This window comes from Emericellopsis atlantica (genome assembly GCF_019669845.1).
Source record: "Emericellopsis atlantica unplaced genomic scaffold F5Z01scaffold_2, whole genome shotgun sequence".
Classification (NCBI taxonomy): domain Eukaryota; kingdom Fungi; phylum Ascomycota; class Sordariomycetes; order Hypocreales; family Bionectriaceae; genus Emericellopsis; species Emericellopsis atlantica.
Window position 1 is genome coordinate 1,272,778 of NW_025764704.1, and position 13,212 is coordinate 1,285,989.

The 13,212-nt window shown below is 47.5% G+C and overlaps 3 protein-coding genes across 3 annotated transcripts; 2 read left to right on the forward strand and 1 right to left on the reverse strand.

Moving 5' to 3' along the window:
• Positions 1-1,393: 1,393 nt before the first annotated feature.
• F5Z01DRAFT_690230 (uncharacterized protein) lies at positions 1,394-2,504 on the forward strand (the record flags this gene model as incomplete). The annotated part of the gene is made up of 2 exons (XM_046266106.1): positions 1,394-1,925; positions 1,967-2,504. 2 exons carry the CDS (start codon positions 1,394-1,396, stop codon positions 2,245-2,247), a joined length of 813 nt encoding a protein of 270 aa, XP_046122678.1. The 3' UTR covers positions 2,248-2,504.
• On the reverse strand, positions 2,246-6,429 carry F5Z01DRAFT_217297 (uncharacterized protein). Its single transcript, XM_046258186.1, has 8 exons — positions 6,102-6,429; positions 5,901-6,033; positions 5,188-5,843; positions 4,858-5,134; positions 4,570-4,801; positions 4,189-4,509; positions 3,443-4,122; positions 2,246-3,386 (listed from the first exon to the last, which is right to left on the reverse strand). The coding sequence occupies exons 1-8, from the start codon at positions 6,337-6,339 to the stop codon at positions 2,531-2,533; spliced, it is 3,393 nt and encodes a 1,130-aa protein (XP_046122679.1). The 5' UTR covers positions 6,340-6,429; the 3' UTR covers positions 2,246-2,530.
• Positions 6,430-7,234: 805 nt separating this feature from the next.
• F5Z01DRAFT_217380 (uncharacterized protein) lies at positions 7,235-8,715 on the forward strand. Its single transcript, XM_046258187.1, has 4 exons — positions 7,235-7,537; positions 7,585-7,810; positions 7,878-8,171; positions 8,226-8,715. The coding sequence occupies exons 1-4, from the start codon at positions 7,318-7,320 to the stop codon at positions 8,353-8,355; spliced, it is 870 nt and encodes a 289-aa protein (XP_046122680.1). The 5' UTR covers positions 7,235-7,317; the 3' UTR covers positions 8,356-8,715.
• Positions 8,716-13,212: the final 4,497 nt, after the last annotated feature.

Genomic DNA, 13,212 nt, shown 5'->3' on the forward strand with positions numbered 1-13,212 from the left:
ACTGTTAGGCGGCCACAACTTAACCATGCCTTCATGAAAGCATTTCCAGACAGACAGATGCTGTTGCCGGCGGAGCCATGCCAGGGCCCAGGCTCTGGCTGCTGCCTTAAAGTCGGGCAGCGGCACTTTTGTCGTCTTCGTCCACTTCCTTCATGTGTACAGACATCCATCCATTCCTGAGTCCATCCACATTACGATCAGTATGCCAAGTAAACGCTCAAACAGGCTCTCCAAGATCGATGCATTCGAGGAGGCGAGGCAGGAGACGGAACCGTGGTCCACGGAACCGACTCGGAAGTTATCGGGGTCGGGAAGGCGTTCTGAGAGACGGGCGGAGGCGGCAGATTTGGTATCAGGCGGCGTATCCTCTCCCACTAGCGAAGCTATGGTCACCTCAGCCTGGAGGCCCACGAGGGGCTCGGAGGAGTGTCTACGGTAGGTAGCGCTGTCTTTACCGCTTCGTCTCGCTCCTTTTTGGCCTCGTAAACATCGTTATGGGCTTGCTTCAATTGCCTCTCGAGGGAGATTATCTGACCCCTAAGGTGGGCGTTTTCACGCTGGGCGCTCGCGATCTGCATTTCCAGCTCCACCACTCTCTGGGTCGACTCTTCGTTCGCTTCGGTCGCGCTGTTCATCCATTTATAGGCTGCTGCCATATATGCCAGCCATCGAGCGGGTTCTCTTTCGAAGTCTTGCTGGAATTCCTCCTTGCTCTTAGGGAGGAACGGGATTTCGAGGCGGGTCATTGTCACGTTCGGCGTCCAATAGGTTAGAGCTACGTAATGTCACGGGCGTCTCTCTGAACAGGTGAACGGGGAACGCATTCGGATCTACTGCTACGGATAGGCACTCTCCTCGCAGGACTGGCTCTATTGACAAGACATAGCTCGGAGAGTTATAACAGAACTAGCTACGTGTCTAGCTAGAAAAAGGAGATACGCGCAGGTCCGTGCGTGCATCCACACGTGACTAGTATAGGGTAGCCTAGTACGATACGCAGCTAAATAGTCGAGCTGTGACACTAAGCGTTATGGGCACGGAACCAGCGCGATTGTGATTCGCGCCCGACTTCATACAGCAGGCCTCGAGGGCATAAGATAGTCATATTACTCATCGTGCTGCAAGCTGCTAGTGACTGTTTAAGATGCTAAGTTTCAAGTCATCAGCCTCGCCAACTATCCCACGTAACAGCAGATCCTTATACCCGAGCCCGAGCCTTATCCTTGTCTCGGGGCGTATCGTTTAACCCGTTGCCCTAATCCCCACACCCAACGGAGCTGGGCTGCCGCAAGGCCCGTCGCGTGACAATGCTTCTCAAGCAGAAGACAACAACAATAGTATCAACACGACTTCATGTTGCTGTTTCCACAAGACCCCTGTAAGAACCAATGCAATGGACATGTGCGCAGCTCCACCCGAGAATGAGTCGCAGCTAGTGCAGTATAAAGGTGCTCCCCGAATCACCGTACCACCAGCAGATGACTCGCCGCTCTCGTACCGAGAGGACACTCTTGTGAGTGTATTCAACGACATATACAATCACTTTATAAACCTCTTCTACATTCCTCCCGAGCGCGTCGTTTTCCCCCCTGCAGAAACGGGACGTCATCTCCTCGATGTGGCGTATCTAAGAGATAAGCTACGTTTGGCGCCTCGCGTTATTTCACTGCTCGAGCGATTACCGTATGTTGACGAAATCCATCATGGCGGCACTATTTGGTATCCGAGTGCGCGGATGGTCGACTACCGCGATAACAAGAAGGCGCTCGAGGCAAGGGATCCTAGTTCAATAAGTTGGAAAACAACGGATGCCTTGGGAGCCGAGCGTTCTTCTGGGCCCAATGTTGAATACATGAGATCGATGGACATTGCGTTGGCTTTCCCCGACAATGGCTTTCAGCACATTATCTTAGATACGGAAGCCAGTAAGTCTTGCCATGGCTATATATCTATACGCTAATAAGAGAAAAAGATAGTATTCGCTTGATGGCGGACTGGTGCGAGCTGCCCTCATTACTAAGCGAAGGGCCTTTGGAAGTTCCAGAGCACGTAGATCACTACCGCAACCATGCTGGATACCATGCCCCAAGCCTTCTGCGGACTTATTACGAAGATCTATTATCCCTTGAAATATACCCGTTTCGTTTGGATGACATGATTGGTACATACAATGTTAGTGGTCTGAGTGCGGGAGCTCTTGAATTACAGCTAATGTTGCCCAGGAACCACAAACTTTCATTACTGTGAACATCCTTCGTCAATATTTCGGCTATCCTAATAACTTTCAAAGAGAAGCTTGGGCAAAAGTTGTTGACCAAGTCGAAGACAAAGCTTGGAAGGTCTCGGAAAAGCTTGCCGCTGCTCGGGATCATAATCGACAGGTCGTTGAAGATGAGGAGACATGGATGGAGTACAGCGAGGACCAGATGCTGCAAGCTACGCAGGAGGTTATTGCGATACTGGGGCTCACCAGATCACACCTAACGTAGCCTGTTTTAGTTGATATCTTAGCGTTTGCTCATCTACTGTGCTAATCATGATGCCGATGCTGATGCTGGTGCCTCCTAGCATGTCCGTGTCTCCTGTGCCTGACCGTTGGGTGGTCTGTGACCGCAGCGGCGAGAACCGCATCAGTGGTTATTCTGGTCTTGGGTGATACAAGAGCACTATGACCACCGAGTAAGGCCGCAGAAGCTTGCGGTGTACCGGTGGCTTCCCGATCAATCGCCTTGTGCATTGTCTCCATGGATATGGAGCCTTGTGTGGTGCTGGTAGTAGCGTGAGCAGGTGCTGGCTCCCAGTTTCCGTGCAGACCAGCTTCGGCATATTCTTTTGCACAACCTTGACTCTCGCACTCCACTAGCCCCAACTTGAGTAGCTCTTCTTCGGTTGCCGGTCGCGAGCTGTTGCGATCTTCCATCACCACAGAACCTGGCTCGATAAGGAGCAGGTAGAGCCCGTCGTCGTCGTCATCGCCAGCTTGATCTTCGTTACTGTCAACTTGGTCGTCGTCGTCACGCTCCCAGTGGCCGAGTAGAACGTTTGGTATGCGATACCTGTAGTCGTACTGAGGAGCGCGGCCGCCATACCATGGATCCGCGGTCAGGAGTGCGAAGCCCACGTCAGTGAACTCTCCGGGCGCCCTGGAGAAGAAGGGCGTGCATGGGTTCTTGCTTAGATAGTCCTCAACAGGCTCCTCATCCCACGCAGGGTCCCAGTCTGCAAACTCCACTGTAGCAACGACCTGTGTCATGGAGGAGATGACCTGCTTCGTACAGGTGAGTTTGTCCTCGTCAATCATCTTTTCAGTTGTGTGAAACTCTATTTCTTCAGGACAGATACCTTTGACCATCTGTCCTGCGTCGGAATTTTGCGCCTTGGGCGTACTAGTCTCGTCAGTACCATGACTTAGATAGTCGTAGGACAGGATACGCATGCTTACTAGCGGATAAGCTGCCTCTGGGGCAATGTATTGGGGAAGCCACGGAACCTGGCGAATGGGTACTCATCTGCCTCGCATTCAAGCTCTGATGCCCGATCGATATAGTCCCTCCAATTCTGCCGATGCTGGTTTTTCCACCTTTCCACCTCGTTGCTTTTCTTCTTCTTAGGCTTCTCCCAAGGACAGAGTATACAGTTCTCGCAAGGACCCTCACGGTCATCGCGATCCCATAGAGCGGCTGCTGCTGACTTGTAGTGGTGGCAGGCGATCGGATTTTTCTGTGCGTCGCACGTCATTGTGGATGTAGTGGAAGTCATGGAGGTTGTGGTGACGGTCTCAGTCGCCTCGCAGATTCTGTCATCCCAGCCGTCGTTGTCGTAGTAGAAGCCCGTCTCGTCGACATAGCCTCCCACCAGCCAATTCATGTCCACCGCGCCAACGGGGTCGCCGCGCTTGTGTAAGCCAAGACGATGACTCTCACAGACCGCCTCGCTGCCAATTATATTGTCATTCTCGGTCGATAACTCGGCGCCTCCCGCCTGTGCCATCCTTAGTGCTATTTGCATGACGACGTTCATTGGGCCGAAAGTGCCAGGGAAGCCGCCCGACAGCAAACCAGCAGCAACGTCGTAGTCGTCGCAGAACTGGGTGTCGTCTGTGATGCGGATCTCCTCGCAGCACTGCACCCATCGTCTTGTCAGCTTGGATATGCTCAGCAAAACATGACAAATTTAGTTCAAACTTACGAAAGAGGAGAATGTGTACGGAGAGCAAGTATCGGCTGTCTGGCCTCCTGACCAAGGCATATTGTTCGCGGCCAGCTGGATGCTACCCTTTGGGCAGCCGCTGCCACAAAAGGGGGGATCGCCTACCCACGCACAATTCGAAAACTCCAGGGAGTCTGGTATGCAAATGGCGCGGAGGTCGACATTTTGACGAGGCTTCTTTCGGCCAGTGCAACCCGGAGCAGGCGCGCCGAATTGAGCCCATTGACCAGCAGCTGCGCCGATTGCGCGATACCCAGCGGGACATGTCGGAAGGTTGGAGCACTCGGTCAGAATGACAGACTAAAGAAGCATCTTAGCATCTATTCAAGTGTCTGGACGAGGTATGTCATATCGACCTACCAATGCCGCTCCTCTCTGTGACTGCATTTTCTTGTTGACTTGTAGAGATATGAAAGCGCCCCCAGGGATTTTTGGATTCTTGAGTAATGTTGAGTCAGAAAGAGAAAGGTCACGCAGTGTCGGCGAGCCAGGAGCATCTAGGTCTATGGCCCAGATCATAGTGCCGACTAAGCACCGGTCGTTGGCGAATCTCTTCTTAAGCTCCAAGGTTTCTGCGTCGTCATACGACACCCTGCGTAGTCACATTAGCCCTTGTTCACTTGCGTACGCTTCGCGACACGTTCTCACCATTGGTTCCTCCACGAGATATATTTGACTCCAGCCTCCTTGTCCAACACAGGCTTCACGTCTTCGGAATCCAGGATCCGCTTGATTTCGACGTTCGATAGCACGCCCGACGTCTTCATGCAGTAACCAGGCTCAGCGCCACCAGCAAAAGGACACATAGGCTTTGCACAGCCTGGGTCGGAAAGCTCGAATGAGCGCCCATAAAATGCAAGCCCCATGACAACCTGGTCGGGTCCCACGCCAGATCGCCAGAGCAAGCTGAGCCCATGGTCGATTTCTAATCCAGTATCAGCAGTCTCCCCTTTGGCCTCGATTTCGCGTGCCAGTCACCTGTCAAGTTTGTATGCGGCTGCACAACCGCTTCAGTCCATTCGCTGTCCCCGTCCCAGGTACCGTGAATATCATAGCTCATGAGGTTGAACCAATCCACATAGGGCGCCATGCCTGCTATGTCAAAGTTCTGCAAGTACCAGTATGAAGCAGGAATAGCAACACTTATTTCCTTCCTCCCTCGCACGGCTGACTTGAGCTCTTTCACAAGGCTAACGTAGTTGGCCTTGTCCGTGGGGTGTCCGTCGCGGTCTTTGGCCACTGGATACTCCCAATCTAAATCGATTCCATCAAATCCATAGGTATCCATGAAATCAAGGGCAGACTGGATGAATGTTGCTCTCGATGCTGCTGTGCGTGCCATGTTCGACCACGGAGGCCCACTAGCGGCCCAGCCTCCGACAGCGATAAAGACCTTGAGCGAAGGGTTGGTCTGCTTTAAATTGATAACGCGGGGATATAGCGCTGCATCAAAACTGTTCATAGAAGCGATGCGATGGTCCTCCCTTATCAAAGCAAAGGCGTAGTTGATGTGTGTTAAGTGCTGGGCACTAATGTCCTCGGGAGATGATTGACAGTCGGGGCGGTTGTATGCCCAGCTTTCCCAGTAGCCAATAGTTTTTGCGTCGCTAGTACCAGACGTTTCACCACAAGACCTATGTCAGATTGTGGTTAACTTCTCAGGCTTATTTCTAGGCCAGTCTGGATCTTACGGAGACGACGGTGCTTTGCAGTTGCTCTGGCAGTTCTCGTTGCAGAACTCATCTTGAGGCGCCGTACCGCAAAATCCCCATTCTGAGCAGCAGACGTTCAACGGGCATGTCTCTTTGCCTTTGGGTGCGTATTCTGCCAAGATTTCAGTTCCCATGTCGCAAAATTGACAGAAAGACTGGCGCGTTGGAATATGAACTCACTGCCACACTCTGCCACGGCGTCACATGTGTCTACACAAGTTGTTTCACAGAAGTCTGGACCGTAACCGCAATAACCGTTCTTGTTGCAGCAGCCAGATGTACAAGGAGACGACTTGGAGCAACCCTCTGCCACCTGCAGGGCTTGCAAGAGTAGGCCATCGCTATTAGCAGCCGCAGACAAGGTGGCATGGGCAGTAAAGAATACCGCAAGGTGCAATATTGCCGTCCACGACCGCATGATGAGCGTTAAGTCTGCCAGAGTGGTTGCTTAGAGAACAGTTTTGCCTTAATCAAAGAGCAGTTTTCTACTACATATACTCATTCAACAGCACGGCAGAAACCATGGCCTTGTTCCCATCAACTATTCCACGGCTCGGCTCCTGAGTATGCAGGAAACATGCAGGTACCTGGACGCCAAGACCAGACTACAGTATCTCGGATGTGAGCAAGGAGCCTCCGCGGCTGCAGATATTGTGGTCCCCGTAGCGGGACTGTATTCAACGTTCGAATGGCTGTCCTGCATTGAGATTAAATCCGTCCAATTATGCTGTTGGTTCTTGTTCTTGGCCCTGTTATATGAACGCCGCAAAGAATTTGCAGCTCAACAAGTGGACCAGCCCATGCGCCAACTTCAGCATCGATAATCATTAAGCAGTGACTGGAGCCGAGCAGACGTCGATAATCTCTCTCGCCGCAGGCGGTCTGGCTCGAGCGACTAGGCCTTACAGTAACGATTACAGCCAAGATTCAAGTTCGTCCTATGTAGCAGCAAAGCCGCACAGCTTTGGACATCGCTGCAAACCACTTTGTAGCACGTGCTCATGCTCAGCTTCAACCGCGTGTGCATAATCTTGTGCTTTCGACAGAATCCTGCAGCACTTGGCTGCATGTGCTTTGCTTTCACGTTGGCTGCAGCTTTGCGCACGCGCATTTCAGCTCATGCGATATTCATTTCAGATGCAGCAAATAAAATTCAACGGCTCTGTTCTAAGTGGGAGATTACATGCGTGCTTCGCATATCGGGTGCGTCTGGCTCATTTACCAGATAGTGGTCACCGTATTCATGTTAGCTTGGTCGGTGTAGGGTGATGAAGAAGCCGAAGGTAACAGACTGCAAAGAACTCTGCCAGCCGTACTGTCTACACTACTTTGCAATCCATCGAATTCTTTTTCCTCAATCTCTTCATCGTCCAGTCGCGTTCTGACGCTTTGCAAAATGTCGCATGCATTGATCAGCCACACAGCCCTGCGGGCACTGATTCTAACCCTCATTTACGTCCAGCTACCATTCGCGTCATCTTTAAAAATCTTCCCCGGCGACATCGAAGTCATATTCGCCAACACGAAGCTCTCTGATGCATGCAAAGTTGCTCTGAACCGAGACGTGCGCTGCCCTATCAAGGTCCGTGGCCTCAGCTATCCTGATCACGCACTTGGTATGAAAATCGAATGGTATGTCTGAAGCTCATTAACAACGGCGCAGAGTGGACAGTACCGGAGTTAACGACCTTATGTGGCGCGACATGTCGACAAGACGTAACAGCTTGGGCAGATGGCTTGAAGGCTTCGTGTCAAAGCGAATTGCTTGAATATCAGCATGCAAAAGTTTCCCTGGCGGAATTTGGAGAGATGATGGATTTCCGAGCCGGGCACCTGTGTATACGAGAAGGCGGAGCAAGCGGCGAGTTCTGTGTTCTCGCTCCCCGAAAGTAAGCGCTCATCACCACTGCGCCTATTTTGGCATAGAATGCAACGTTTTGACCATTTGTTGTCTAGCTGGGACGTCAAAGCTCTTGAAAGCGCTAACCAGGCAACCTGGCCCCAGCATACGAGCAAGTGCCTCCTGGACGAGGATGGCACTTGTACCACACCTGAAGTGGACGAGTTTGACGAGCCTTCCAGCGTCGGTCCGCCAGATGGTGCATTCCTAACAAACGATGTTGCAGCGCTGGACTTTTACAGAAATCGAAGCCAAGCTCTCGAAGATGCAAGACGCTCAAGCCTCGGTTGGAATAAGGCACTGTACTTGGACGAGTTTCCACTAGAGATCCAGTGCAAACGCTGTTTCTGGTGAGTTGACGATTAATCTGGAAACGTACCAAATTCCTAATACTATGCCTCCAGGAGACCACTAGCCCTCGCTCATCAGAGCAAATGGGGTCGTCAAATCTGGGAGTACGTAACCGACCACCAAGGGAGCCATCCAGCCGAAGCTGACAGTCCAAAGCGAATTATCAGAAGCCATCTGGAATAACATTGTAAAAAACTGCAAGCTGACTGGCGGAAATGCTGTGGTAAAACCGTATCGAAATTTGACTACTGAGTACGAGTAAGCACCTTTCTGGCAACTTCTCCCGCTTTTGCCTTAAAATCCGTATTGTTATAGGCCTTATAGGCCGTGAAACGAGCCCTATTGTTAACGATATAGCTTGTAGAGCCTGTATCGTATAGAAGGGTATCTCGTTGCTTAGGGGCTCGATTCGGGAACTTAGGGCCTTTATTAGCCCTAGAGGGGACCCGAAAGCCTAGCTCTTGTGAGCTAATAGGCTCGTAGGGCTCTTCGTCTTCGCTAGAAGAGCCTATAACTTTAGGGAAGTTCCCTGTAAATAGGTCGTAAGCCCTTGTAAGGAATAAAGCCTTAGAGCCCTTTGGCTCCTTATTAGGCTTATTCTCTTCCCCTTTAGGCTGTTTCGGGGAGGTAGAGCCCCTATTAGGGCTCTAAGAGTCCGACCGATTCGGGCTCTTTTTAGGCTTCTTAGAGCCTTGTTTTTAATCCTTTTGGGCGTTATTAGCCCTATAATTAGTGGCTTTAGCTACTAAAGACGTAGTATCGCGCTATTCCTCTAGAAGGTCTGCTATAAGGAACTGAAGGTTTAGGGGACCTAGGGGACCCCCTAGGGCCTTATTAACCCTAATATTGAACCTTTAGCGCTCTGCCTACTGTGGAAAGACCCCTTTTAGGGCTTTAAGGTACTAATTAGCCTGATCGATAGGCGTAATAATAATATTAGCGAGAGCTAGCCTCGCTAAGAGGTTATTAAAATTAGCGTTAAAGGCCTCTAAAGACCCTTGATAGCCCTTAAAATTTAGGCTATGAAATTCAGAGTATAGGTGCCCCCTCTGAATCTTAGTACTGTAGGAGTATTGCTTAGTGAGTAATTTATAGGCCTCCATAGGGTCCGACTGCCACGTTATAGCGGCTTTAGGTCCCTTAGTGTAGCTATCCCTTAGGAGCATAAGGATAATAGCTTGATCAGGATCTGATAGACCCTGTGCTATAGAAGGGTCTTTTGTAAATTGGGGTATTCCGAGTGCCCTGAATTGGAGTGCTAGGGCCTGCCTCTACTGATCGAAATTCGAAGGCCCTTGTAATTTAGAGCCCTTAGGGAATGAATAGACCCGTTTAGTTAGGTCTTTGATTGTAGGGTTATTGAACGTTGTTGCCGGTGTTTTAGGGGTCGTAGGGCCTTGAGTGCCCTGTGCGATAGGGCCTTGAGTGCCCTGTGCGATAGGGCCTTGAGTGCCCTGTGTAATAGGGCCTTGGGTGACTGAGGGGCCCTGAGGCGTAGCGCCTTGGATGCCCTGAGAGGTCGATCCTTTAGGGGCTCTAGGCGCTATAGTCGCTGTTGTTGAAGGGCCCTGAAGCCTATTAACGGCCTTTATTAGGGCTGATATGTGGTGTTTAACGGAGGCTTGGAGCCCTGAAAAGCCCTGCTGTAATTGGCTGATTGACGCGTGTTGTGCCCTGAGTTGTTGTTCGATCTGTTCGGCCGTGGGCGGTGTAGGGTAGGTCGGATCAGAGGTGTAAGATATGGTCGAGTCTTGAGGGAAGGGCTGTGCCTGGCCTTGGCCGGCAGGGCCCTAATCTTCCGTGTGTGAAGACATAGCCTATAGGGTAGGCTAAAGGCAGGTGCTTTCCTTAATAAGGAGGGTGCTGCCGTGGGAAGGACTGCTCTAGGGTAGGTAGGTCCTTGTCTCGAGGTCTTAGTAAGAAATCGAGGAATAAGGTTACTTTCTAGGTAGTACCTTAGAAGGAAGTCGCGTGACCTTATAGGGTGGGTAAATCGAAGTTCGATAAACCTAGCGTTCTTCTGTGTAGTCGAGTCGATTAGTAATCGAGTGACTAAAAGTGCCGAAAAGAGCTTAATAAGCTCTAATAACCGGGGAAAAAGTTTTTCCGTAGATCGATTCGTCGGATTAGTAATCCGGGCTTATAACCTATTAAAGAGTAATACTCTTCTAGGCGTAGGGTAAGTAAATCGCGATAATCCGGGAATCCCTTTAGTAAAGGAAGAAAGCGACCGATTTAGCAATCTTCTCTTTAGGGTAGGCAAGATATAGGTGAAGAACTTAGTGAATGAATGACTTGATTCAGAACTATCTAGTAGTGAACGAAGGCCTATATTTATAGGCGTGAGGGCGCTGTAATGCCCTGTAAAAGAGTGGGTCAAACCGAACCTAGTGGAAGGTTATAGAAGGTTTAATTTATAATAGCGAGTGTGGCAGTGCTAGCCTTCGAATATTATAGAAGGCAATAGAAGTACTATATTTGTAAGCACTATGGACCCCTATAATAGGTCTAGAATAGATCCCTATAAGGGTTCTGTGAGAGGGCCTCGTAAGGCACCTAATTAGGGGATTAGTCCCCTATTTTCAATAAGTAATAAACTCCGTAGTCTAGTATATATCCTTCGAAATACTTATATATAATATACTATATATATACTTTTCCTTACGGAATAAAGTATTCCCGTGCCTCGATCTTATATCGTAAGCGTAATATTTCTTTCGCTTTATTATATTTTTCGCGGTTCGTCTTACCTTAGCTATTCTAGTTTCGATCCGCTTATTCGGTAGGGTTAAATAATAATCTTATACCGTTAGGGTATTTCTCGTATCCCTTATAACCTTACCCATAACTTAAGGCGTATTCTTTACTTTTAATTATTTTAATACTAAGTAGTGTCTTTATTACTATCTCGTAGCGTCGGAGTTCTTTTATCTCTTTTTATTCCCTAGCTCTATACTAGTCGAATACCTTTACCTTAGCGTATCGTAAATAGTCTACTTACTAATATCTACGCTATATCTTTTAATCCTATACGTATACTTCGGGGTATTTTACTAACTATCTTAGTATTACGCACCCTATATTAGGTTCTATGTATATATACTCGTAGAACTCTACTTTATATTTATTAAAGAGTAATACTCTTCTAGGCGCAGGGTAAGTGAATCGCGATAATCTGGGAATCCCTTTAGTAAAGGAAGAAAGCGACCAATTTAGTAATCTTCTCTTTAGGGTAGGTAAGATATAGGTAAAGAACTTAGTGAATAAATAACTTAATTTAGAACTATCTAGTAGTGAACGAAGGCCTATATTTATAGGCGTGAGGACGGTATAATACCTTGTAAAAGAGTGGGTTAAACCGAACCTAGTAGAAGGTTATAGAAGGTTTAATTTATAATAGCGAGTATAGTAATGCTAGCCTTCGAATTTTATAGAAGGCAATAGAAGTACTATATTTATAAGCACTATAGACCCCTATAATAAGTCTAGAATAAATCCCTATAAGGGTTCTATAAGAGGGCCTCGTAAGGCACCTAATTAAGGGATTAATCCCTTATTTTTAATAATATTTTTCGTATAGGTTGTTAATAACGCGGGTAGCTAGTCCCTTAATTAAGTAAACTTAATATCTTCCTTTATTAAGTGCATAGACCTTATAGAAGTAATATATATAAGAGACCTATAAAAGTTCGTAGAATTTTAGTGCGTTTAAGTATATATATAGGTTATCTCCTAGGACTATCCTTCGGTCTATTACCTAATTAATTCCTTTATTTAGTATCTAAGCGGGGATAACTATCTAGAGATCTTCCCCTTACGGTAGAGGGTCGTACCGATCTATCGCTACTTTTATTTATTCTTATAGGGTTACTCGTCCGTATAATAAGTTAGTTTCGAGGATTTATTTCTTTTATAAGAGCTCTTCGTTACTATCTATAGAGTCGGTATCGGATAATTCTTCGTTATCTAGGTATTACTCTAGTCCTATAGTAACTTTATATATTATAGCTAGAACGCGAGACCCGCGTAATACCTTAGGGAACTATCTTAAGTTTTCCTTACTATCTCGATAAGTTAGGTAAATATCGTTATAGTATCCTAACTAATATAATACTTCGTAGGGTATTAGTTACTTCTTTATTTCTTCTCCGGCCTTCTTTATCTCTTCGAGGAACTTCTATCGTTCTTTCTCCTTAAAGGTTACTATATTTTATAGGAGGCTAATATTATATCCGGACCTAGTTATATTTAGCTATTTATACTTACCTTTAGGGACTAGTTTCTAGCCCTAGCTTTATTCTTTCTTTAGGGAATAGTATTCGCGCGTAAAGTATCCCTTCTTACCGTAATTATAATAAGTAAGGTTCTTTTTATCTATCGCGGCGAGCTTTCGTTCTATCGCGTTAAGATCTATTAGTCCCGTATAGGTTCCGCCGAGAGCCGTGCTTTAGTAAAATTAAGGTCGTCCTATATTAAGATAGATTCGGTTTTTATTATTACGATCGCGGTTTAAGGTATTAATAAAGTATTACCCTTTTTTCTTATATTATTATTTAAATTATCGGTTATTGATCTTAACGGCTATCGCGATATAACTCGCGAGGGTAGCGGGTCGATCTTCCTTATATAGCTCGTCCTTAACCTCGTCCTTAAGACCTCGGTAAAAAAAGGCTATCTTATCTCTTTTATTCTTAATAATCCTAGACGCGATTTAGGTAAATAAGGCGCTATAGTCCGAGGCTAACCCCTTCTACCTTAGCGCCTTTAGTTAGTTCTCCGCTAAGCGTTATTTATCGATAGTCCCGAAGGTTGTTTTTAGTATCTCTTTAAAGTTATTATAGTACGCGAAGATATCCTTCGTTTCTTATTTTCGGTATTAGTAAGTATTAGTTACGAAGTCCTTAAGGGTAGGTTCGAACTATATAAGAGTAGCTCTTAATAGATATCCTACTACGTAATATACTTTATTTTCTTCCGTACGAAGGATAGATAAAAAGTACTATTAGTAAGCTCTAACCTAAGTTAGGAATCCTTAAAGGT